The sequence below is a fragment of the Trematomus bernacchii genome, unplaced genomic scaffold (assembly GCF_902827165.1).
Source record: "Trematomus bernacchii unplaced genomic scaffold, fTreBer1.1, whole genome shotgun sequence".
NCBI lineage: Eukaryota > Metazoa > Chordata > Actinopteri > Perciformes > Nototheniidae > Trematomus > Trematomus bernacchii.
The window spans coordinates 145,427-169,736 of NW_022987840.1; the positions used below are offsets into that span (position 1 = coordinate 145,427).

At 41.2% G+C, this 24,310-nt stretch overlaps 2 protein-coding genes and 1 long non-coding RNA gene across 6 annotated transcripts; 1 reads left to right on the forward strand and 2 right to left on the reverse strand.

Annotated features, from left to right (window-relative positions):
- Positions 1-226: 226 nt before the first annotated feature.
- On the reverse strand, positions 227-6,131 carry yrdc (yrdC N(6)-threonylcarbamoyltransferase domain containing). The gene is made up of 6 exons (XM_034112632.1): positions 5,874-6,131; positions 4,918-5,113; positions 3,417-3,531; positions 3,203-3,322; positions 2,900-3,030; positions 227-1,127 (listed from the first exon to the last, which is right to left on the reverse strand). The coding sequence occupies exons 1-6, from the start codon at positions 6,043-6,045 to the stop codon at positions 1,049-1,051; spliced, it is 813 nt and encodes a 270-aa protein (XP_033968523.1). The 5' UTR covers positions 6,046-6,131; the 3' UTR covers positions 227-1,048.
- Positions 6,132-6,582: 451 nt separating this feature from the next.
- On the forward strand, positions 6,583-7,208 carry LOC117468484. The gene is made up of 4 exons (XR_004554493.1): positions 6,583-6,714; positions 6,799-6,848; positions 6,924-7,025; positions 7,103-7,208. It is a non-coding gene; the product is annotated as an uncharacterized LOC117468484 (long non-coding RNA).
- Positions 7,209-7,281: 73 nt separating this feature from the next.
- Positions 7,282-24,148, reverse strand: mtf1 (metal-regulatory transcription factor 1). Of its 4 annotated transcripts, none has more exons than XM_034112629.1 (11): positions 24,086-24,148; positions 21,777-22,305; positions 17,431-17,669; positions 16,520-16,651; positions 15,373-15,446; positions 14,638-14,771; positions 14,071-14,148; positions 13,825-13,924; positions 13,076-13,752; positions 12,297-12,366; positions 10,407-10,900 (listed from the first exon to the last, which is right to left on the reverse strand). In XM_034112629.1, the coding sequence occupies exons 2-11, from the start codon at positions 22,239-22,241 to the stop codon at positions 10,407-10,409; spliced, it is 2,463 nt and encodes an 820-aa protein (XP_033968520.1). In that variant the 5' UTR covers positions 22,242-22,305; positions 24,086-24,148. The 4 variants fall into 4 exon arrangements, with proteins under 4 accessions (XP_033968522.1, XP_033968520.1, XP_033968521.1 ...); XM_034112630.1 differs by lacking the exon at positions 24,086-24,148 and adding an exon at positions 23,370-23,441; XM_034112628.1 differs by lacking the exon at positions 24,086-24,148 and adding an exon at positions 23,168-23,438.
- Positions 24,149-24,310: the final 162 nt, after the last annotated feature.

Below are 24,310 nucleotides of genomic sequence, written 5' to 3' on the forward strand. Positions count from 1 at the left end.
CATTGTGGGGATTTTAAGACCGCGGAGGATACACATGTGCAGCCTCAAAGTACGCCGGCCTCGGTAGAATTCCAAGTATGCTGGACATTGGAACAGTTCTTCGGCGGCACTCAATGACGTAGCATCCTTGAAATAGTGGCTCTGGAGCAGCTTTCCTCGACATTGAGAAACACCCCTAGAAATAAAATGCGGACATACTTCTCATGCATGACGAATAAGACTTCAATACTGCAAAAAATATTTATTGTGGCAATGCCGAGGTTTTACAATCCATCAAAACAAGTTAACGTCAGCCGATGAGAATCTAAAAAATAAGTTTTAAATGAGCAAGTTGGCAGTCGTATTATTGTTTATCCATATGCTCAACATGCCAATCAACAGTAGTCAGGATGAAATAGTACAGTATTTTCAAGGTAAATGCAATGTATTTTAAGCTACAACAGCAGGATACCAATTATAGTGTAAGTCTGTCAATGTCAGATTGACAAGCGGATCAAATAAATATAGGGGATTCATAAGTTAATACAAAATAAATCTAGACTCAACAAGTTTGATGTATAATCCATGACATTCACAGAACTTCTCCCATCCCTTATTTTATTAAAGACTATTTCAAACCATAAAATAAGTGCCTTAACACCTCTTTCATTATAGAAATATTAAAATAAAAACTACATCTCATGTATTCTCTTCTTAGCCTCAAAGCTTTGACAATACAAAGAAGATAGTGTATATTTTATAGAACAACCATCAAATCCCATACTATGTAACTGACCTTTTTCTGAACGAATGGTCCAGAAATGTGAGACTCTGAAACCCCAACATAATAAGCAAGGCATGAATTGTGTTCATGGAGAGAAGAGAAGTTACTCCAGACCTTAAAGCAGCCACCAGAAAAATATCTGCCATCACGTTTTTCCTGAGTTTGAGTCCTTCCCGCAAAAGATCCATTTTGATTGTGACCATGAAAATAATTCTGGAGAAGCCCCCCCCCCCCCCGCCGGGGTCAACGCTGTTTGTGCGTCTCAGCTTGTGGAGTGTGGAGAGTTCAGACAAGGTCATTCTTCCCCGAGTCCTCTGACAGTCCGTATTTGTGCTCCAGCACATCAACCGTTGAAGAGAGGGCGCTGAAGACAGAATCAGAGTCATTTCATGTACCGAGCGTCCTGAAGAGCCATGTTTGAATCTGATGTAGAAACACCATTAATTACTACGGCATTTACATATCCTGAATCCACATGCTTTGTTTACTAGTTTCCCAGATATTCATAATCTTCATAATCACATCTGGTGCTGCAGGGGCAGCACCAGATGTGCGGTGGAGCACATTGTGATGACAGTGTTGCTTTAATAGAAAGCACAGCAGTAAACCAAAAATAACTATCTAGGAAATTAGCCTGTACTTCTCCCTTTGCTGCAAATGTACTTACCTGCAAAATCTGAAGACGTTATTACTAGTTTGCATACATGTGCTTTGTCTCTTGTGCTATGACTAACAAATGTAAGAATACGTTTCCTCTTTGCTCAACTTTTCCCTGCTAATGTGCAAGGGCAGTCATCAGGGCCTCAAATCCATACTACAGTAAGTACTAACTCTATACAGAACATGTAATACATACTGCTCCTTGTATATTTGTTACAGCAGTTCATATTGAATTCAGCAATGATGCAATATGTATAACATCAGTTGTCAATAACACTGCAACTTTGGAAAGCTACTGTTGATTTCACTTCACAAAGAAACATAAAACATTTTTTCCCAAGCTTTGTTATGGAAAGAAACAATACCTTTAAAAAAAAAAAATGTTTTAACAATGCTGTCTCAATAGTGACACTTTAGGAATGACACTTCCATGAAGTACACTGTGTACACTATTCACTTACTTGGGTAGTGCGTGAATTTCGAAGTGTCTTCTCAAATCTCAAACGGCTGTTATTGACTAGCCAGAAATGAAAATCCCAACATTTGACTGCTTCTTCTTATTTTAATGGCACATTTCAAACAGCAATTGTCACCCGCATAATATTATATCATAATATTGCTTACTTGAAATCTGTATGATTCTGGTGTTCATCGGAGCGATCGCAACACGGCTAAAGCGCTGGATAGTAAGACACTATAAGTAGCCCACACTTTGCCATACTTGTGGGTATTAACACACTAATGCACTCATAGTATCAAGTGTAAGTATGCAAATCAGGAAACAGTCAAACATTTTGTTCGAGCTTTTTTACCACCACTTAAAAAAGTATTTTTATATTTTCCACCTGTAAGCATCCTCCAAACTAGTACTCAAAACAGACTGGATTTAGTATAATATGCATACTGTCTGCTTTGAGTATACTACATGTTGTCACCTTTCCCCTTTGCATCCTAGAAAACCCCTTTAGAATCAGAATGTAAGATGAATCTGGGACACTGCATATGTATATTATGAAAATGCACATCATTACTCGGTTGATGATGTAGTGTTGTGCAATATTACATTACCAGATAACAAACTGCAGCATCAGCCTCATACAGATAGCTCTAATCAATATTTAGGAAAAAAAGACCTGATCCACCATATCACATCCTTTGTACTCAGTACTTTTGTGACCTTTATCTTTCAAATCTATTTTGTGAACATATACAGTGATAAATAGTCAAGAGGCCAAACACATATATCATTGGTTAAATGTAAAGCCACCTAAGTGCTAAAGTAATTGCTCAGTGCAATTTAAGAAAAGCTGACCATATAAGACCAAGTTTGTATTATTTGTAATAAACTTTTAATAGTTCTTTGTGTTTTGTAAAGGTTAAGTGTTCCTGTATACCATATGATTTCATATAGAGAGAAAAGGGGCACGTCTAGCCACAGCTAAAGTGTAAGTTAAGTCAATAAGAGCATGAACTCACCAGCCTGGTCTGATGATGCGGTATTTGCCGAGTACTGATAGGTCCACCACTGTTGATCCGAGGCGGCTGTGGTCTCCTATTGGTCCGTCGTCCACCACCACTGCGAGTTTGGGCCAGAGCTCCTGGAACTCCTTCAAGAAGAAAAAGGAAACACAGCAGCATTAACTAATCAACTTCAATAACAACGAGATTTGAGTGAGAGACACCCTTTCAACTGGAGTGAAGATGCTGGAAAACCTACGGGGACATTTCTAAACATATTAAATGTGAGACTGATGAAAAATCATAAATGTTTATACTTACATGCACTTCCACAGTACTGGTGTGTGAGCTGATGTTGGCGCTGGTTAGTGCCAGTGGTTCAGCGCACATCTGGCAGAGGCGTCTCATGAAGCCATGGTCTGGGATACGTACGCCAACAAGCTGAGGACAAATAAACATGAACATTTATTCATCTATAAAACTTGTGTTTGCATTTTCCTTAAGAGTCAAATCCAGATTCAAAGAGTGGACCTACTGAGGTAAAGGGGTTGAGATCTGTGTTGAGTACTTCAGATCTTTCGAACACCAGAGTGACGGGACCAGGCAGCAGGTCGGCTAGCAGCGCCTCCTTCACCTTCACTTTACAGAACCTGACCATGGAAACAAACAATGATTATGTTTAGAAGTGCTACAAAGCTGCCGGAAAACAAGTCATTATCTATGCAATGTTAGATACTACTGCACATTTCCACATTGCAATTCTGACAATATGAGGTGCTTATGAGTACTTTTCCCAGTAAAGTTCCGATATAGTTCCAAAAATTTGCGTTCACACCAAAAAAATCCGGAACTAGAACTTAGTTCATGAGAACCTTTCCACCCCCTTTTCAGTCCCTGCTAGAGAGCAGGTACTTTCATGGGAGAAAAAGGTTCCCATTTCTGATTGGCTGGGCGGATTGCAAACCACGCTCCGTAAAACTCCCAAAAAGTTTTGTGAAGCCGCCATTTTATTTGCTTGCATTAGCATTATTAGCATTAGCATCATATATATTTTATCATAATTCTATTTTATTCATTTATTTATTTATTAATCCTGGTCATCTACATGACGATCCGAAGCTGTGTGCGCTACTTGCTGGTCGTAACTGTCAGACCTTTTAATCTGTGTTTTAATATGTCTGTTTTTAAAGCACTCGCTGGAGCAGTAACTATAAATCTCGTTGTATTCTGTACAATGACAATAAAAGCTTTTGAATTTAAATTAGCCCAGCGCACCAACGGAGAGAGACTAACTTATGGCAACACAAAATAAAACGTGGGAGCGGTGGAGTGATGAGGAGATGTCACCATTCTGGCGATTTACTCGGAAGGCTGTAGAAGCTGTAGAAGCTGCTGGGAGTCCCAGCAGCTTCTACTGAAGTCAGTCCCCAACTCCGGGGACTTCCAGCCGGGGACTTCGGGTGGCAGTATACGCCGTGAAGTTGTTTGCGGCCTGCCAGTAAACCCAAAGCAGAAGAAGAAGAAGTGACGTCAGCGGCTTCATTTGCCTAATCCTCCCTCAGGGACTTATTCCGGTGTGAACGCGATCTGCTCTTTAGTTCATCAGAACTAAGTTCTGATGAACTAAGTACGGCAAAGTACTTGGTGTGAAAGCGCCTATTGTGTCATTTCTTAGTCTGCCTTGTCTCCTCTGTATTACTCTGATCTACCAACAAATGAATTCATGAATATGGTGTCTTTCTGTGACAGCAGGTGTATCTGTCACTGGAAATGTAAAATGTGTCTTGTAGGTGTGAAGAACACATCGCTTCCTCTTCTGTGTGTGACTCATCTGTGGATGACTAACATGTTTGTGCAGTTGTGTGGGTCTGCAACAAACCATCACACGTCTGAAGGACTGACACATACAGTTGGAACTGATTTTTTTTAAATTACACTAACAAATGATAGCTCTGTTTGACAAAAATCATGTCCATCAAACAACAGAATAGCCCCATATCGATCTCTAGTTGTAAAGCAGCAGTACAAACACTTACTTATAGATATCCTGGATTTCTCCGACGCAGATGGCCAGTGGTTTATTTCCATTTCGTCCTTTGATGTCGTAGATTTTTTTGACCGCTTCAGAGTTCTGGGTCAGACACGCCAGGCCATAGATGGTGTCTGTGGGAACAGCGACCACATGACCCTCCTTCAGAGCCTTCACCGTGCAACTCAGGACTTCAGCACCATCTGCAGTTCAGAAAGGGGGGGGGGCAATAAGGCATCATTCACCACAACACACACATAACAATACATTGATGAAAGAAAAATGTATAAACTATTTGAGTTGTCGATTGGGAACGGATTTTGGGGTAATTCATCAATTACATTTATTGTTTAAGATCTGCATATAAAAAGGAGAATACTGATTACACATATGAAAGCCTATGTCCTTATAATAGTAGTCATATTCAACATTATGGAAAAAGTAGAATTCAGCTATTTTGGAGCTACATATATCTCGGATTAGAGCTCCCCTATGTTTGGCATATTGCTCAACATCTTTAAGAAAAACAAAATAATACGTTTGTTTTATCGTTATTTGTATTAGCACAATAATTATGTTTAAATATGTTTCTTCTTTACTCAGGATTTTGAAGAAACCAAGCACCACATTTTCCAAAATAAAAGGAAAGTCTTCAAATATATGATCAGATAACAATTTTTGTGGTGAAAAACAAAGAAAATAAAGTAAGGTGTAACACACATTACGTTTTAAGTAGTAGCACTGCAGTCGAAAGTATTGGACTATGAAATCCGATCTGTGTAGGTGTGTATTCGGCATGTCCAAGTCATGCATGACAGGAATCTGATGTAACATGCTGCAATGTTTACGTTACTCACTGACAAGCACTGCGTGCAAATGCTTCTTCAGTGGCTAAAAATAGCTGTCAAATTCTCAAACTGATGTTATAACAGGGATGCACTTTTGCTGTGAATGTAAGCCGACCTGTGAAGCCCTCCTGATGGACAGACGGCCCGCTGCAGCTCTGCGGTAACAGTCGCAGCACTTTGGTCTTCAGCTCTTTACACATCTCTCCTCCGAGTCTAAGAGCTGCGGCTGAACTGTGAGCTCCTCTGGAGTTGATTAATTCAACAGCGATGTTACAAACAGGCCTCATAAAAGCGAAGCTACAGCAGTGGATGTCTCATTTCAGCCGGGGAGCATGTTGTCGCCTGATGAAATAACAGAGTGCTTCCGGGTTACGCCCCCAACACAATGACGCGTTTTTCTTAACGGGCCAGCAGCACGTTGCTTCATAAAAAAAGGTTTTAGTGAATTATATGTTTTTTATATTTTATTGTAATGAGTCCAAAGATGACATTAAATGAAACATTTGATACAAAAATTGATCGGTTGAAAAGTGTATTTTTGTACAGCTGTCCTTAAATTATTTGGAATATTTTTTTAACAGTTCTGTGCTTTTTTGTTATCTGTTGATGTGTTTTTTGTACTATTATGGTAAAAAACTTGTATGCCGAAAAGCACCGTCAAACAGAACCCATTTTAAAATGTAGACAACTTAATAAAAAAGTTTTGCTTTAAAGATAAATAGGCTAAATGACCAATCTTGGTATTTAATGGAACTTTTTCAAACCGTCCAGACATAGCACATTTAAAAAAACATTCCATTTGTATGCTTCCAGGTGTGTTCCTTGCTTCACTCATTAATTAGGATAATTTAAGGCACCTGCGAGCATTGACTTAAATAATCTGAAAGCAGGGGCAACATAGACATCGACAGTTTACAGGACATGAAATAACGTTTTAGTCATGGATTCAAACACAGGTAAGAAAACATGTAATTTTCAGCATACTTTAATGTTATTAAGTAGTCTCGAAGTATGTTTTAAAAAAGTTACCTGTGGTACAGAAGCCCCCCTGGCCCTGCAGACAGATGAAGGCGTTGCAACGGACAAACAGGTGAGCCACTATCTGAGCTTTTGATGTCTCTCTGTCCAAAAAGGAACTCATTTATCGACATGTTTTCCTCCACAGGAACTGGAGGATGTCAGCGACAGACTGGCGACCATTTCAGATCATATTACAATATGCGACCAAATCCTGAATGACCTCAAAGAACTAAGTGACATCCTAGTGGTAAGCTCCCTCTTTTCTCTTTGTACTTATGTGACTTAATGCAGATTTTGTTTTTTACTTTTTCTTTATTTCCGCAGAGAAAATCTCTTCAGGATGTGACATTACCTCTGCAGGACTGACCAGAAGTGAAACTCTTGAATTTGTTTTAATTCTAAATAAATAAAGATGTCAATATCAATTTGATCAGTAAGACTTCATTGAGATGGAGAAGCAAACATTTCAGTGACAATGATAAGGTTTTATTGTATTATATTGCTCTCAGTCCAGAAATGTATTTATAATATTACTTTGTACGAAACAAGCAAACATTTTCACATTATACATTCTCTTTAAAAAAAATACAAATCCTTAACAATTCATCGCTCTTTGGGTGTCAAGACATTTATTTCGAAGCGTATGGTTTTTTCTTTATTTTGCCCAAATGGAGAAATGTAAGGAAATCTTGAAGTCTATTTCCAAAAACACTTAACAAGTTGCTTCCAAACAAATGTCTCCTCCAGTGATTTCTCTTGTTAAGGTCAACTTAAACAGAAAAACCCCTGGGCCACATGTCATTTATAATGTATCTGCTTATTGATTAAACAAATAAGGGCAGCTGTTGAACTTTTATTTGTGATGAGGCAACAAATAATTATGAAGTAAAAAGCTGAGATGATTACATTAATGGCGTGAGCCCAAATAAAACATGTTTACGCGTAAAGTGTAAGAGTAAGAACAGAAAAAGAAGCTGCATACATTTGACCAAAAATAATTCTTAAAACAGAATTTAATGATTCATTCAGTAAATACTCCTTCAAACAAGTCCAGTTGGTTCGAACAGCATGTCAAAGGATCGCTGTGTTGCAACATTCATGGGATCAGTACCTTAAACACAACTCCAAATATGAAATGCAATTGACTGGAGTTCAATAAACATTGTTCTGCCTATAAGGTTGTGGCAGGATATCATTAAATAGGGGGTGGGTGGGGGGGGGGAATAAATAATCTTTATTTGAACTGGATGCCACATGTAAACTTGCATAGTTGTGTTCTTTGACTGTATGCATTTGTGATCATATGTATTGATGGGATAAACTGGCAGCCATTTTGCCGAGTGCTTCAACAGGGAAATGGTGAGTAAACGATTTTGTAATCCAAGTGCAAACTCCTGATCTCTAATACTGCATACATGGAATGGTTTAGAGCACAAAATGAGTAACTGCAGCCTTTCACAACATTTCTTACTGCCTTCTTGGCACATTTGTATCGAAGGAAAGCTTCACTGTTCAAAAGTTTGGCAGGAAAACAAAGAAAAAAAAAAGGCAAGACAAATGATGTGACATGCACATTTGATCCTACAACCCGGATCCAATATATCTTCACTCGTTACGCTGCATATCCAGTGATGACTTTCCCAACAGACGGCTGTTTCTAGTCAAACAAAAAGCTTTTTCTGTCTGGATGCGTTTGCCTCATTGTGATCTGCTGCTGTGTGATTGCCTGAGACTCAATGAAGGTGAGTGTGTCGGCGTTTCAATGGCAGGTCTGTCTGAAGCAGAGACTGTGAAGGCAAGGAGGCTCACAGGACAGTTTGTAAGGCCGAGTAGCTCCACACTCTAGTATACAGGGCTTAATGCCTACGTTCTATCATTGCATTGTGTCCCGTGTGAAACAATACTGTTGAATTATACTCTGAGCATATATATTTTGTTAATATGGGGGACTGTACATAAAGCCCAGATGCTTGATTCAACTAAACACAGCAACAACTAATCTGCATAAATGTGACTGTGTGAATGCAAGGATAGGATAGAGGGTAAGCTCCAAACTCTGAGAGTAAGTAATTCAAAAGTCTATACAAAAATACAAATTCTAGAATAATCTACAAGTTTCTCAAAGATGTTTACACTAAAATGTACTGTATTTACACTGTCGCCAGGACACCATCTTTTTTTGAATGCTACTTTACAGCAGTTGTGTACAAAAGTCTGTAGTGGTTCTGCACCTCAGCCAACAAGCTGTCAGATCACTCACTTTACAAGTGTGCATTAGCAGGGAAGAGTGCAGCCAAACGAAGGGCGAGCGAGGGGCGTCTGGTGAGAGAGCGTTTGAGGAACAAATGAAGGGAACCAGGATCACTAATGACTTGATGCATCCCTGAGAGGGTCACAACCCTATAACATATGGGATGTTGACAGTAGTTCCTTACTGTTTCATGTGGACAATCTTTGCAAACAAGAGGATCCTCGAGAGTCATTTCTTTTACTGTGCAGTCTACTGTAGAGGCCTATTTTCTCTAGCTTGCTTTTAAGCAATACCCATTACGTTCTCAACAAAAAGAGAAGTAGGAAAACATCAAATCAGTAACACAAAAACAGCTCAACACAAAAGTACAACAAGTGATTGGAATAAATTATTAGATTTCTCTCTGCTATCTTGAAGATAATTGCCAGTATAATGAAAGAATCAAGTATTTAAATAAATTAACATGTACAATTTTAAATTAGTTTAAGTTATAGGCAACTTATGAAGTATTAATTTCACTTAAAAAACAGGCAGATTGGATCCCAGGTTCTTTTCTCAATTGGTAAATAACTGTCAAAAGAAGTAAAAAAAAAAGAAGGAATAATCACATTTTCTGGACTACACTAGTCTTCCTAGGAAACAAAAACACTGAGGAATTACTTCATATTGAGTATGAGGGGTGTGTGGCCAACCCCGTCAAAGTCCTACTGGGAGCATTGCCTATTCAAATTAAATTCCTCTAATATACAGTGCATTCTGGTCCGTTGCATACCAGCTAGAAGCATTCGTTAGGACCTGTAGTACAGTACAAGGATATACAGACACGCTTTGTTTTCCTGCTCAGGTGTCTGACCTTCAAGCCAGGAACATGGAAATATGAAGTCATCAGTGCTTGGACAACACTCATTTGTTTCGATTGATTCAGAGTGAATATCGAGGGTTATCATGTACACTTTGATTATGTTCATAACAAGAGGATCTACTGCCTTTCCCTGCAATCATTAGCATTAACGTTGCTAAATCTCAATAAGCAAACTAATCCTGTTTTTAACGACTACAAAGAGACTCAACAGAAACAAAATCACTTATAGTTCATGTATATGTTGCAAAATGCCACACAGAACCGAATGCACTGCAGGTACAGGGGAGGGGTTCCACACACACACACACACACACACACACACTATATAGGGAGAAAGAAGTGGCATCGCTGTGGAGAAGCACTCGAGAAGTGGGTGGATTGGCTGCCTGTTGATGAGTGGGTGCAGCGGGGAACACATGGTGCCAGGTGCAGCGGGGAACACATGGTGCCAGGTGCAGCGGGGAACACATGGTGCCAGGTGCAGCGGGGAACACATGGTGCCAGGTGCAGCTCTTCTAAGGATTGCCATCAGTGGTCATGCTGAAGTCATGAGCTTGCAGCAGCAGAGCCTCGATGGTGTCCTCCGTCTCCGGACTCTGCAGGGAGAGGAAGTCCGACACGTCCATGTTGGCTAACCCTTCAGACAACGGAGGGTTCGTGGCCGTGCTGCTTACTATCGAGGAAAAAGTCTGAGCTCTGGAGGAGGAGGAGGAAGCAGAAGAGGGGGCCTCCGGTATCACCTCACCCACCTTTGAGGAAGACTCGGTGCTTGGAGTAGAAGTAATAGAGGAGGGTGGGTGTTGCGGAGGCTCTGGGGGTTGTGAAGGCGGGGGAGGGGGGGGGGAGGAGGAGGGGGGTTGCGGCTGTGCTGGGGTTGAAACAATGGAGGAGGCACTCTTTGAAGTCCTTTCTTTCGCTGCGTCCCTGCAGGCACACTGGCACTGGCAGGACTCCTCCTGTTTGATGATGATGACGGGCAGACTGAGGCCGATCTGCTGGACCGAGCTGCCTGAAAACACAAACACAAATTCACTGAAAACAAGAAGTACACCATTTTCCAAATCTCCTGTAAAGCATATGAAAAGAAAAGGACAATAGTTAGGATGAAATGACAGGGGGTATCTCAATATCAGATTTAACTACATGATTATCGTGGCCAAAAAAAATTATGATAAATATATTGTCAAGGTATTTATACTAAATGTAATAATATTAACATATTTATTTTTATTTTTACCCATAAAAGTAAAAAAGCAAAAACAACAATAACACCAATGGATAATATATGGTGAGAATGGAAAGAAATCAAAATGATTTAAGATCATTTTCACAATTTAATCTCATCTGTTACCATGATATGGATATTTGTTAGGGATGCTCTGATCGATATCGGCCGATACTCACTCTCTGCCGATCGATCGGTGCTCTCTATAAAGGCCGATAGTGAGAGCCGATCACATGACGTAAAATACATGACACTTTTCTCTGTGCGCGGCGAAACAAGCTCGCCAAAATGGCTTCACCGGTCTGGCAGTATTTTAAGGTGTCCGAAAACGACAATAAAATAGCGGGATGCAACGTGTGTGTGTGAAGCAGAAATCCTGCAGCTCCACCCGCTGTGACGGAGCGGTGAGCGGAGCAACACACACACACTAAGAGTTAGACCTAACACACTTAGCTATTTGATCTACCTCTGGAACAAGCTAAACTAGTTATAAATATGTTTATTCTTCACTGTCGGGTCACTCAGTACTGGATCAGTGAGCTGCATGAGACGATACTGACAGGCTGTCGGGAGAGAGAGGGAGAGAGAGGAAAAGAGAGCGCTTCCGCTCATCTCTCCCGTGTTATTATCCAAAGTTAATGTAAACTTGAATAATGTACTTCATTTGAATGTAATAATTATGTTGGTTGTTGTTTGTGGAAGCGCCAGTGAATGAGCCCCATTAACTGGGTTTTAAACATCACTTTAAATGGAAGATCCCCATAGGCCCCGCCCACTCGATCGGATTCCGGCGATCGGCCCCAAAATTGGCGATCGGAGCATCCCTAATATTTGTATTTTAGTAATATCACGGTCAGTTTTAAACTGAGAAGAAAGCAGAGGGACAATATCCCATGTACTGATAGACCTCTTGAAAAAGCAAAGATCAAAAGTTAATTATATAATATTTAGTGGGAGACTGTTTAACTGTTCTAGCACTGTGCATTAATAGAGTAAAAGCTTCTGGGCACGTGTGATTTGAATCTAGTGACAGGATGTTAGTGGAGCTCCCAGGACACCGATCTACTATGTAATGAATCCTATTAAAGCTCAATTGCATTACATGTCAAAACAAAGATGTGATTCAATTACAGGCTTTTGTCCAATGTCCAACACAGGAATTATGGTTCAGAACTCTTACCCGCACTTCCTCCCACTGGTATGGCTGTTGTGAAGAAAACCTTTTCTACTTTTGCACCTCCTGGATGTGCCTGCAAAACAAACATTAAACAGTTCAATCAGGATTAAAAAGCCAGGGACTACTGTAGAAACATACGGTCGATGTGGACAATACTTCTAACGGCCCGTCCACACAGCGGCGTGCGTTGAAAGCTTCACCATTCACTTTGAATGGGGTGACGTCACTTTTCGCCGAACTGCATTGTGGGAAGCGAAGCGGAGCTTTGCTGGCGTGGCTCGCTGCAAAAGTTGAGCAATGTTCAACTTTTGAAGCCTCGGCAGAAGCGTCAGCCAATCGAATCATATGCCAGTACAAGCTCTAGCCAATCAAACGGCTGCTTGTGTGTCAGGGGCGGGAGATTCATGTGATTGGTTGTTGGTCGAGTTTCAGACACGCCCGCCGGCAAGCTTCAACGCACGCCGCTGTGTGGACGGGCCGTAATTGTATTAAAGGACCGTCTGCGTGGTCTAACTGTTTCCTTATAAGTAATATTGATCAAATGAACACTCATTCCTTTGCTACACTTACTGCAAATACACAGTCATTTACAATAACAATTGATTTGTTAAATGTATACTCTAATTTAGTTGTAAACTGCATTGTGTGTTGCAAAGTGTAATCCTCTTACATGCACATTCTCACAATAACAAGAGAAAATGCAAATGATCCATGATAAACTTAAGGACGCATTGCACAATCATAACTGGTACAAATGAGACCTCTGTGGGAGCATTACTCACTTGGTCGGGGTTCTGCTGGTTGTTGGCAGCAGTGCTGAGGATCCACTGCAGGTTTTGGTCAGACATGACCAGGCTGGGCTGCAGTAGGTTGGAGGTGGAGCCTATGGTGATGGTGGCAGGGGTGGGAGCCAATCCCGAGCCAGGGTTTGGGACGGGGATGGAGACAGGGTTGTTGGCCAAAGGCAAAGGTTGAGCCACTGTCACAGCAGCAGTGTCTGTTGGTGGAGCTGCAACAGCCACAGACACAGGGCCTGGTGGTGCTGCGGGGCCCAGCGATGGAGCCACAGGAGGGGATGTGGAGACGGCTGGTGGTGGAGGAGCAGGCGTGATGGCGTTATCCGACTGCAGGAATGTGGGTGGCATTGCCACAAAGTGCTGGGAGGGGGCATTGTTTGGTGCTTTGGCAGGTGCCTCGGCAGGTACATCAGGGGTCTGCTGAGGCCCGGTCACTTGAACGAAAGGTGTGGAGCTGACGGTGGAAGGGGCGGGGGCGGGGGCGGGGGGGGAGGCCTGAGAGGAGGAACTGTGGATGAGCCGTGCAGGAGCCTCCAGGACAGCAGTCGAGTGTGAACAGGAAGATGAGCAGGTGGGATGGAGAGAGAAAGAGATAAGAGACGAGCCGTCAATCCCTCCCCGCGGGGTCGTCATCTCCAGGCTGAATGACTCAATAAGGCTCTCTGAGGAGGGAGAAAAACATCAATAAACAAGAACATTCAAAACGACTTCATCAGGTTCTGAAATGTACTCACCGTGCTGATGGGCATCATCTTGGCTGACACTATTTTCAGGACTCTGGAACATGAGCTCAAATATTTTCACAGGAGTCACATTGTTCAGGTCCAAATGAGCCTGTAATGAAATGAAAACTTAATAAACTCATAATTCCTAAAACAGAGACATGTTGCCAATATAGATGCCAGATTCTTGAATCTCTTGACAACTCTTCGGCTGCGTGAATGTCTGTTTGTCAAAGCTGAAGCGAAGGCCAGACTCACATTATGGATGTTCTCCCGGAGGTCTGAGTCTGTCGAGATGAGACTCAGGTCACTGAGGCACAGCGAGTGATTTGCATCCTGTAATTAAAACATGAATCAGACCTGATTAAACTCCACACTGTTATTTAGCACAATTGTAAAAGAATGCAACACCTGCTGAATAATAATGTAATTACCACACAAGCTAAACTCGCAGCTAATGCCAATCAATGACAATTATTCTTTAGAAAGCCGTGTGCAAGATGTGTTTAGTACGAGTGACTTCACCTAAATCCTTTTTTTCCATTTAAAATGTGTGGTGTAAACATCTCAAACTCCTTTTCAGACAATGGCAACACCTTGCAGGTATAGAGATGTTAGTTTTGTTTGGCCAGCACATGTCTAGAATACCTCACATCTAGTAGCAAAAGTTGACACATTTGCTTGAGAGCATAACACAAGTACTGTGTATGTGACAACATGCACGTGATGTCCCCACATCAAAAGAAATATAGAATCGAAAGAAACAACATCCGAATGCAGTGAATAATATGAGGACCACAGAGTCATGTTGCTGTCATGACTCACTTCAGAGAGCGGATGTGTGAGGGTGACGGTGAAAGGCTGTCCTTTGTCGTGGCCCCGCACGTGACTCTTCAGGCTGTACTGGCTGCTGAACGCCTTCTCACAGCCGTCACTGGTGCAGTTGAAAGGCTTCTCCCCTACAGAAGAGGAGGGGGGGGTAAGAGAGGTAAGAGCTCATCTATACAGCTTAATGAAACTACAGGAGTAACCTTAGCATATTTATAAATAGGTGGAACATGAAAGGTAGATCAGAATATAGGAACTAAGTCAGCAAGTTAGACTGTTGAACACCTGAACCTTTGAAAGAACATCCATAATATTCATGTGTTGGCAACTTATATCAATATTCCAATTACTTGTATATAGACTATTCTGTACTATTTCTATTATATTCCATTTGATTGTATTTACTTGCACTATTTAATCTGTGTTATTGTGTTGCACTGTTGGTGGAGCCTGTGACCTAAGATGTTCATTGTCATATCTACACTGTAGCTATGCACACATGACAATAAAAGCCTTGCATCTTCTTAATGGCTGCTCTTTTAAATACATTGCTACACACACACACATTTGAAAAGGTAGACATTAGCATATATTTGGTCCGGCAATTCAAACCAACTGTGTGTGGGAGGGTTTGGAAAACAATGTAAATGCAAATCAGGCAGAGCTGAACAAACAAAAATGTCCTTGTTCAAAAATATTCAAGGTTAAATAAAACAAATGAGGAATATGTACCTGTGTGTGTCCGTACATGTGTTTTTAGGTGATGACTCGCAGCAAAGGCTTTACCACAGCCATCGTGGTCACACCTGAGGGAAAAGAGGGAACATTATGTCAGATTCGCTATAAATAATACATACATTGATACATTTTGAAGACCATACATTTGAGAATTTTTCAGATTTTTCAATGCACCTGCTAAAATTAAAAGAACTTGACTCATGATATAGCGAACTATCAGATAGGTAAATAATGTGTTGAATACAGAGAGAGAGACACACTTGGTTAAACTTTTAAATAGGAAAAAAACATTGTATTTGTATAAATCAGCAAACATTAGACAGACTAAGGCCACGTTTACACGGAGACGAAACGGGTTGTATCCGCTACAGTTCTCTATCGTATGGACGGTTGGTCCACACGAGGCCGTAACGGAACCGCGGAAACGGAGCCCTCAAGTGATAACGGCTCCCAAGGTGGGTAGATCTGCGGACGAAACGCTCTGGAGGGCCAAACGGTTCCTACGTGTACGTCCTATACGATCATTTCCTGATAACGATGACGCCATAGCCCCGCCTCTCCCCACCTCTGCTGCTCACCCCCGCGTCACCCGCGTCATTGCTGATGTGTTTCACCAACAACAACAACAATGGCGGATCACAGGGTTGCTTTCGTGCTCCAGACGCTACTGACCATGCTACAGCTCCTCCACCACAACCACCAGTAACAAGTGCACATGGAGAACTACATGAACTACATGTTGCTAAATCCACCGCGGAGAATAAACAGAAGGGCAACCAGGCAACCATGCTCGGGGGGGAGTTCTTCTTTGCTGATTTTGGTGTATTTTGTGGCGGAAGTACAGCGCCACTTACAGGCCCGGCATACGTACTACAGCGTCTCCAGCGGGTCGAGCGGTCTCGTGTGGACGGACACGTTTCTGGAGCCGATTCCGTGTGGACGGAAGACTTTTTTGATATCGACTAAGGTTCGTTTTCGTCTCCGTGTAAACGTGGCCTTAGTTAAACTTTTAAATAGGAAAAAAACATTGTATCTGTATAAATCAGCAAACATTAAACAGACTAAAAGAGCTGTCTGTGAGTATCTATTAGTATCATAGCTACTAATGGATTAAAACTGGTGTGATAATGGAAATGCTCACCGGAACGGTTTCTCCCCAGTGTGTGTGCGAATGTGCTTCCTCAGGTCGCTCAGTGTGGTGAAGTACTTGGAGCATCCGTCTGATTCACAGTTGAATGTCTTGCCTGTGTGAAGTCTCTGGTGTGCTTTCAGTCTGCAGAGACAAGTAAATGCTAAGTGTTATTAAACATGCAGAGAGAAACTAACTAAACACAGTGGCAGTGAAAAAGGCAAGCTTCAAATATGAGTGGCATTGAAGATTGGCAGGAGAACCGAATCCACCACCAATGTGTGGCTTTGGTTCGCTGTCCTGAGTACGACTATCTGACAGCAGTGGCACAGCTTTACCAAGCCACAGACATGTTGCCATAGAAACTGAACCAATACCCCCCCACCCCCCATAGTAAACTCGAGAGTGAACAACACAAGATCACAGCAATATTTAAACAGTTAAAATGCTACAAAAACAGGCTTAAAATTAATCAAATATAGAATGAAATTGTAATTGGGGCCTTATGTTGCATCATTATCTGCGGTTTCAAATTCAGACAATTCAGAAAACAGATGTTCCTCATTTATAAATGACACAGAATCTTTTACTGGGATTGTCCCCATTGCAGGTTGCATGACTCTCAACCAGTCAAGTGTCAGTTTACAACCACAGCATTTATGAATGCTTTAAATATGATCAACAATGTGTCTGTATGGCAACAGTATACACATTTAAATTATATTTAATGTTGTATTGTGTCAATCTCATATTGCATATTGCAAAGTTAAACATGTCAGTACAGTGGCAACACAAGTTAGGCCATCAACTGTTCTGTAAGCAGTTTCTACAGTTTTTAAACACTGCATACAGAACCTTTACTACTTATCATGATCTGAGCCATGAGTAGAAATAAAGCATAACTCAGCAGTGTAAAGGCGTACCTGTATAACGTGTTGAAGGCCTTCTCACAGCCATGCACATCACACTCAAACGGCTTCTCCTTGGTGTGAACGCGGACATGGATCTTGAGGCTGTAGGAGGTGAGGAAGGCCTTCCCACAGCCCAGCTGATTACACACAAATGTGTACTCGCCCCGGTGCGTCTTCTGGTGCGTTCGCAGGTTTCCCGCCGTGCTGTACGTCCTGGTGCAGCCTTCGAACATGCACTGGTAGCGCTTCACCTGGAAGAGGAAGAAGACGGAGGGGATATCAGTGCCATGGTTGAATTCAAGATCAAGATTCAAGGCTTTATTGTCATGTGCACATTAGCTACAGTGTAGATATGTTCATGAAAAACCTAAGTCACAGGCTCCTCCAACAGTGCAACATGAATATATTATATAGAACAAATAAAACAGAGAAAATAGTGCAAGAGAATGTTTTGAGATGTGCAAGTAAATACAAATAAAATAGAAAGAGTGCAAGAAGAACTCTAGTGTATGCAATCATCCTGTAACTAAGGAGTAAAATCGAATGTCCTCTCTTAAAAATGAATCAAATCGTATTAAGCCTGTATTTAAAAGCAATGCAAAAGTGAGTGAAAGCAATGTGAAATATTAATCCATCTAAGTATAAATAGCATCAAAGTGTCAGTGTGACCTTTCAGTCGTTACTTGAACTCAGTGACTCAGCACATGGAGCGGGTGAACACAAAGGACAGTCATGATGACTAACCCCCACTGCAATACATCCAACTCAATTCTGTCTCACAGCACCAATCTCCACTGCAGTGTGGCGGTCTCCTGCTCTCTCCTCACACAAAAGCCCCGGGGCCGTGTGAATAAAGGCAGTTCATTCTCTGCCTGAAAAAAAATGCTGTTGAACACAAAGTCAGGAGGAGGAAGCTTGTGGCGGGCCAACAAAAGGGTCCTCTTTATCAGCTGACATCTTTCTTGTAACTGCTCTTGAATGAATGAATAAATCCACCATAAAATTGATGACACTGCTTTTTTTTACCCCTGGCCATATTAGAACAGGCTGCTGAGTGTAACATAAGAAAGAGAAAATGTCATGTTCACAGAATGTAATAATAAAAAAAACATTTTAAATCGGAATATCTGTGCACAATTTCAAAGATAGCAAGGAAACTGAAATTACATGTTTTATGACTGTGAATGTTATGACTGAATAATACACTTAGCAGTTAAATGCTACTGCATGATGATCATGATGAGAGGATGTGTTTGAATGGTAAATAACGACACATCGGTATAAACCCTACCCTGAACAAATCTAATCACACCATGAATAGGAGGACACGTTGTTGTTCATGCAGTGAAAGTGACACAGAGCTGATTCAATCTCCTTTCAGTCTTAATAACAATCACTAATCTGAGTGATGGGTAATCTTCTACGGCCATTCATTCTGATTGTAGTGATGTGGGAGAGATGATTTGTTAAGCAAACATCCGTGCAGAGCTCCTGTAGGAGGCCTGCTAAAGCTTGTCACTTGTATTCATCTCCCACACCATCGTGACTCCACCATTACTTCAATCATTGTGAGAGAGCATTGTATGCGGTGGTTTCCCACATACATAGTGGGAAAAGACTACGAGTATATTTACAGAAAAAAAATCACTCAGTGCTGGATGTTCAATGTCATTGTTTTTTCTTCTGACACTTGGTGAACAGGAGGCTGGAATCTTCTATGGTCTCACAGAAAACCGTCACTCTTGTGTCCTCTCTACTCGTCATGCTTGTCAAAGTGAGGCTTAAACCCTTCTGTGTGGTACAAACTGAATACAATGCACACGGTACAAGTTGCACCACAATGCAGTGTTTCTATATTCATATCAGACTGTGACTGCAACACTTTACTACACACACACACACACACACACACACACACACACACACACACACACACACACACACACACACACACACACACACACACACACACACACACACCACACACACACACACACACACACACACACACACACACACACACACACACACACACACACACACACACACACACACACACACACACACACACACACACACACACACACACACACACACACACACACACACACACACACACACACACACACACACACACACACACACACACACACACACTGGGATTTCATGTAAAGACTCCTTCAAAAGGAAAATGCACTTTTATGTGTTAAATCTAAATATTATTTTGGCTAAGAAGCAAGATGGAGCTTCATTTAGTTCTCCTCATTTCTGGCATGTGCAGTTCAATTTATGGATAGTGAAGTATGGTGAATAGCTTAGATCATTGTCTTCTTGGAAATTGAATCTGTGCCTAGCAAATCAAGCCATAATGTCATAACAATGACACTGGTAACCACAACAATAGATACACAACAACAACAACAATGCAATATTACATTCAGATTTAAACAAACACTGCAATACAACAGTAACACCAACAAATACGGGCCACACTCTACCGAGGTGGGGGTTTGCATTTTTGCATGTGATATTATGCTGGGGGGTTAAAAAGCCTTACAGGCACATTGCGTCACACACACAGGACTCTGTACCCTCAACCTTATTTTCACTGAAAAGAGGTTGTGATACATCAACAAAACTGTCCTTCATTGTCACAAATCAAACTCATGAAAAGTAGGTTCCTATAACTGTGCGTGGCTGTGTAATAATGTTTCACAATTTCAATATTCATTCTCCGTGCTATGGCAAAAAGGTTTTCTCCATGCTTCAAACTTGACTGACACCAACTAAGAATCCCATAGGTCCCATGCACAATTCATTTTCTCATCTTCATCGATCGAACAACGTTGGCTAGGTCATCAGAAAATAAACTATTTCAATCAGCACTGAGGAGAAAGTGATCCTTTGTCGAGGCTCTGGATAATTAACATTGGATAAAAACACAGCACTCGCTCCAGCACTCCACCTTTATGATGATTATACTATTCACATGCAACTGTAGAAATCTCTCCATCCAAACGGGAATAAACTGGGAATTTTCTAAATTGAAGGTTGGCTCTTCGTAGGGAACTTAAATATAGTTGGGGAAAGTATATTTTAGCATAATCTTGACTAAAACAAACAGATGCCATTGAAGTACACTTGAATATCCATGCCATTCCTCAATCACATGCACATAGCACACTGTTTACTGCATGGCTATTGAGACCACACCCCCTACAGGCACTGTGCATTCCTCCATCACATGCACACATGATTTCTAGAAGTAATATTTAACTCAACATGTTTTTGTTCTTCAATGAAACAAATGATTGTTCAATAAAATAATTTAAACTTGTTCTGTTCTACTTACAAATAAATCTGTTGAAATGTCATGTTTTTTTAATGAATCATTTTGCATGGATGTCTTCTTATGACAAAACAAAATGTTTATATTTATGCTTGGATATGATACAATTCGATTACTTTACCCTCAATTCCCATAAATAGTTTCCAATATGGAATATTTCCAAAATTCCCCAGCTTAACTTCCCATGGAAATTTAACGCAAACTTACCGGAAATGTACCGTCCCTTTGCAACCCTACTAAAAACACAGGGATTTTTTCTTTCCTGCAATCTTTCAGCACTCTTACTATTACTCAGCAAGGGCCAGCTGCTGACACAGATGGTTTTATAGTCCACTTGCAATAATTAGACTGGGATAGCTGTCCAAATATGTCAAATCACCACAAGAACACGGAGAATATGCAGTGTGTTGTGAGTGGGTTTAGCTAAAGACTAGCAGTGGGGAAGCAGGGGGACACCATTAGCAGACACAAGCTGAACTATATCGCAATCAGCCATTCTTATATTGTTATGCCCTATTTGCAATTGTACTCTGCATTCCACCAGGGAAAGGCATATAAATAATAACACTTGCTGTATTGTTACATTATGCATCTCAAAGTGTATAGACCATTAGCCACGTTTAATCTTTAAAGTTTAAAGCATCTGCTGTTCTGTTTAGCTAAAATGACAAGAAGACCCTCCACAAAACAAACCAAACTATTGCTTCAGCACTAACCAAACACATCTAGAAATGATCCAGCTGCCCACATTCTACCCTCATCTGTGTTCTAAGAGGTGGGAAAATAAATGGACATAATGTGTTACTGAATTGCAGCACACAAGCTTGGTACAAAATGAAGAACTGCTTTTTTAAATCATTGTGCAGCTGTGTTCAGACTGAACATTCAAAAGGAAAGGCCTCACTTTAGAGAATTCCACAAAAGAGATGCCCTTGGTTACCCAACAAGCAGCACATTTGTATGAAACTAGCCTTATATTCTTGGGAGGAGATGCACTTTTAGGGCTTACCTCTCTCATCTTGGTCTCGGGGCACTCTGAGTGCAGCGTGAGGGTGGCCCCCTCGATGTTGCGCGGCATACGAGTGGAGCCTGGATTTATCGTGAACTGGATCTGGTCTGGAGAAATAGTGTGGTGCACATAACCCTGTGACATCCCAACAGGGTCCGACATAAAAACCATAGAGCCATCCTCCTCATCTGCTTCCCCTTCAGTGAGGAAGGTGACCCCTTCCTCCTCCCCTCCACAGTGACCCTCCTCTTCACCTTCCTCATCTAGCCGGATAGGGTCCCGCTCAATGAGTACTGTGGTGCGGTCGTACACCCGACCAGATGACGACGAAGACTCGCCGAGCAGGTTATCATCTTTGTCAAAGTGGATCTTGTCTTCGTCTTCATCTTCATCATCCCGCCCCAGGTGTTCCACCTCTACCTCAAAGTACATCGTCGCCTCAGTATGAGGACCATTCTCACTCATGGTCCCTGGTGCCTCTCCTTCCTTGGCAAGGAGGACTGCACACTCACACTGTAGACGTTACAGCCTGAAATATACATTTGAAAAAGTATTATGATATATGAATTATGTGAAGCTTTTGAAAGACATATGAAAGCATTAAAACAGTACTTAAAAGACACAATGTGGTGTAGGAGGCTCATTGCAGGATTTTAAAAGAGTCTTATTTAAGTGTTGACTGTTTTATATCATTAACCCATATTTGTAAACTAACTTTAGGCATTACATAAATGTAGTAGAGTAAAAGTATAATATTTACCTCTGAAATTACCTACTCAAGTACCTCAAAATTGTATACAAGTACATTACTTGAGTACATGTACTTGGTTACTTTACACCACTGCTGGCGAGACACATCCTAAAATATGTGTGCTATGTCTAGTGCAGGGCTTTGATAATACACTCAACACGAATGTAAACACGTCAATGTGTCAATCAAAAGGAGGTTAACTATTTCCAGTAGAGAAAAGGGGAATAGTCCATAGTAAGCCAGCGATTATTAGGACACATTTTAGGGGAAACAAACGTTACTGAAACCAAACCGAGATCTAGAACTTTCTGATTTCGATGACAGTCACGAGACTACAGCAGCGGCTAAACCCAACTAATAAACATGATTATTTCTAATCGATTAAAGCTCTCAGGTTACCTTTTCATAAAACGTTATAAGTCTGAAAGATGTCACATTCACAAGACAATGCCAGTTTACATTTCAGTACTTGACATGACTAGCTAACGTTTACAAACACAACAGTAGCTTGATAAACACGCAGTGATTCTCAGGTTTATAGACTGACAATACAGTAATGTTAACTTAATGTCACGGTACTTAGGTTAATAGCCTTCACTGTTAACAGGCTGTATACAAAAATCCGCTGTTTGATACTGACCTGACGTTGTCTCACACAGTACATCTTGGTTACTAGCCTCAGAGATATGTCGCTAGCTTCCTGCTGCGAATATCAAACAGTAGGTCGTGTAGATTAAATAATATTATTATTAGCACTTCTTAACGTTGTGCGACTTCTTTGCACAGTCCACATAACAGTTGTGTATTTAGCTTGCGCGCTCCAGAAAGCAAAATATACGTACTAGCTTTAACGTTAGCCAAGTTATCCTGTTTTTCTCTGCACATGCATAGCTTTCCTAGCTAGCAACAGTTTTGACGTACAGCTAAGCTAGGGAGCCACATCAAGCCCCCAGGAAGTGCGTCGGACGTTGAAGCAAATGTTCGTAGTGGCCAAACGGTGGTACTACAACTCACTGGGCCCATACATACTTCTTCCACATTGACTTACATTGGGAAAGAGACGTCTGTAAATCAGCGAATATATGTTGTTTAACCAAATAAACTTAACAGCACGAATAATTTCATAGCCCCTTGTTTAAATCACTAGTCTAATCTTTTAAGTAGCGCTGAAAGCGGGGATCCAGAGTTACCTCTGACTGAACCGAGAGCTGGAGATCGGAGGCGTGGCTTAAGGAAAACTCGAGTGCGCATGCTCCATGGGCCCACATACGGGTACTTTTTGGCTTCAAGCGTCAATGAGCAACTTTCATAGGAATTAACGGGGTCCCGCCTCCAACACTGTATCTCGTTCCCTTACACAGAGAGCTACATTCTGCTTCACAGCTAAGCTAGACAGTTAGCTAGAAACGTTAGCCAGTCGACACAGTTGACATAACCTATCTAACCAGCAAAAATAACAAGTATCATGTTACCAAGTGCTAAACTGACTACACACAGCACTGCGCTAACGCTTCAGTTTAGTAGTCTCAAAAAGGAAATGACAATAACATATATTTACCTGTTAAAATGTAAGCCTTATCCCTATGCTTTGGATGTTCAGCACTTTCTTCCTATCCCCTCCCTAGGATACCAAACAACGTCACAGATTCACTCATTCGTGATGAATCATGGGAAATTAAATAGCATTACTAATGTTTAAATAAAGCATATTTTTGTATGTGACTTTTCACTTTTTATTTGGCAAATTTGATTCTATTGGCTACATTTAGAGAAGTGTATCCTC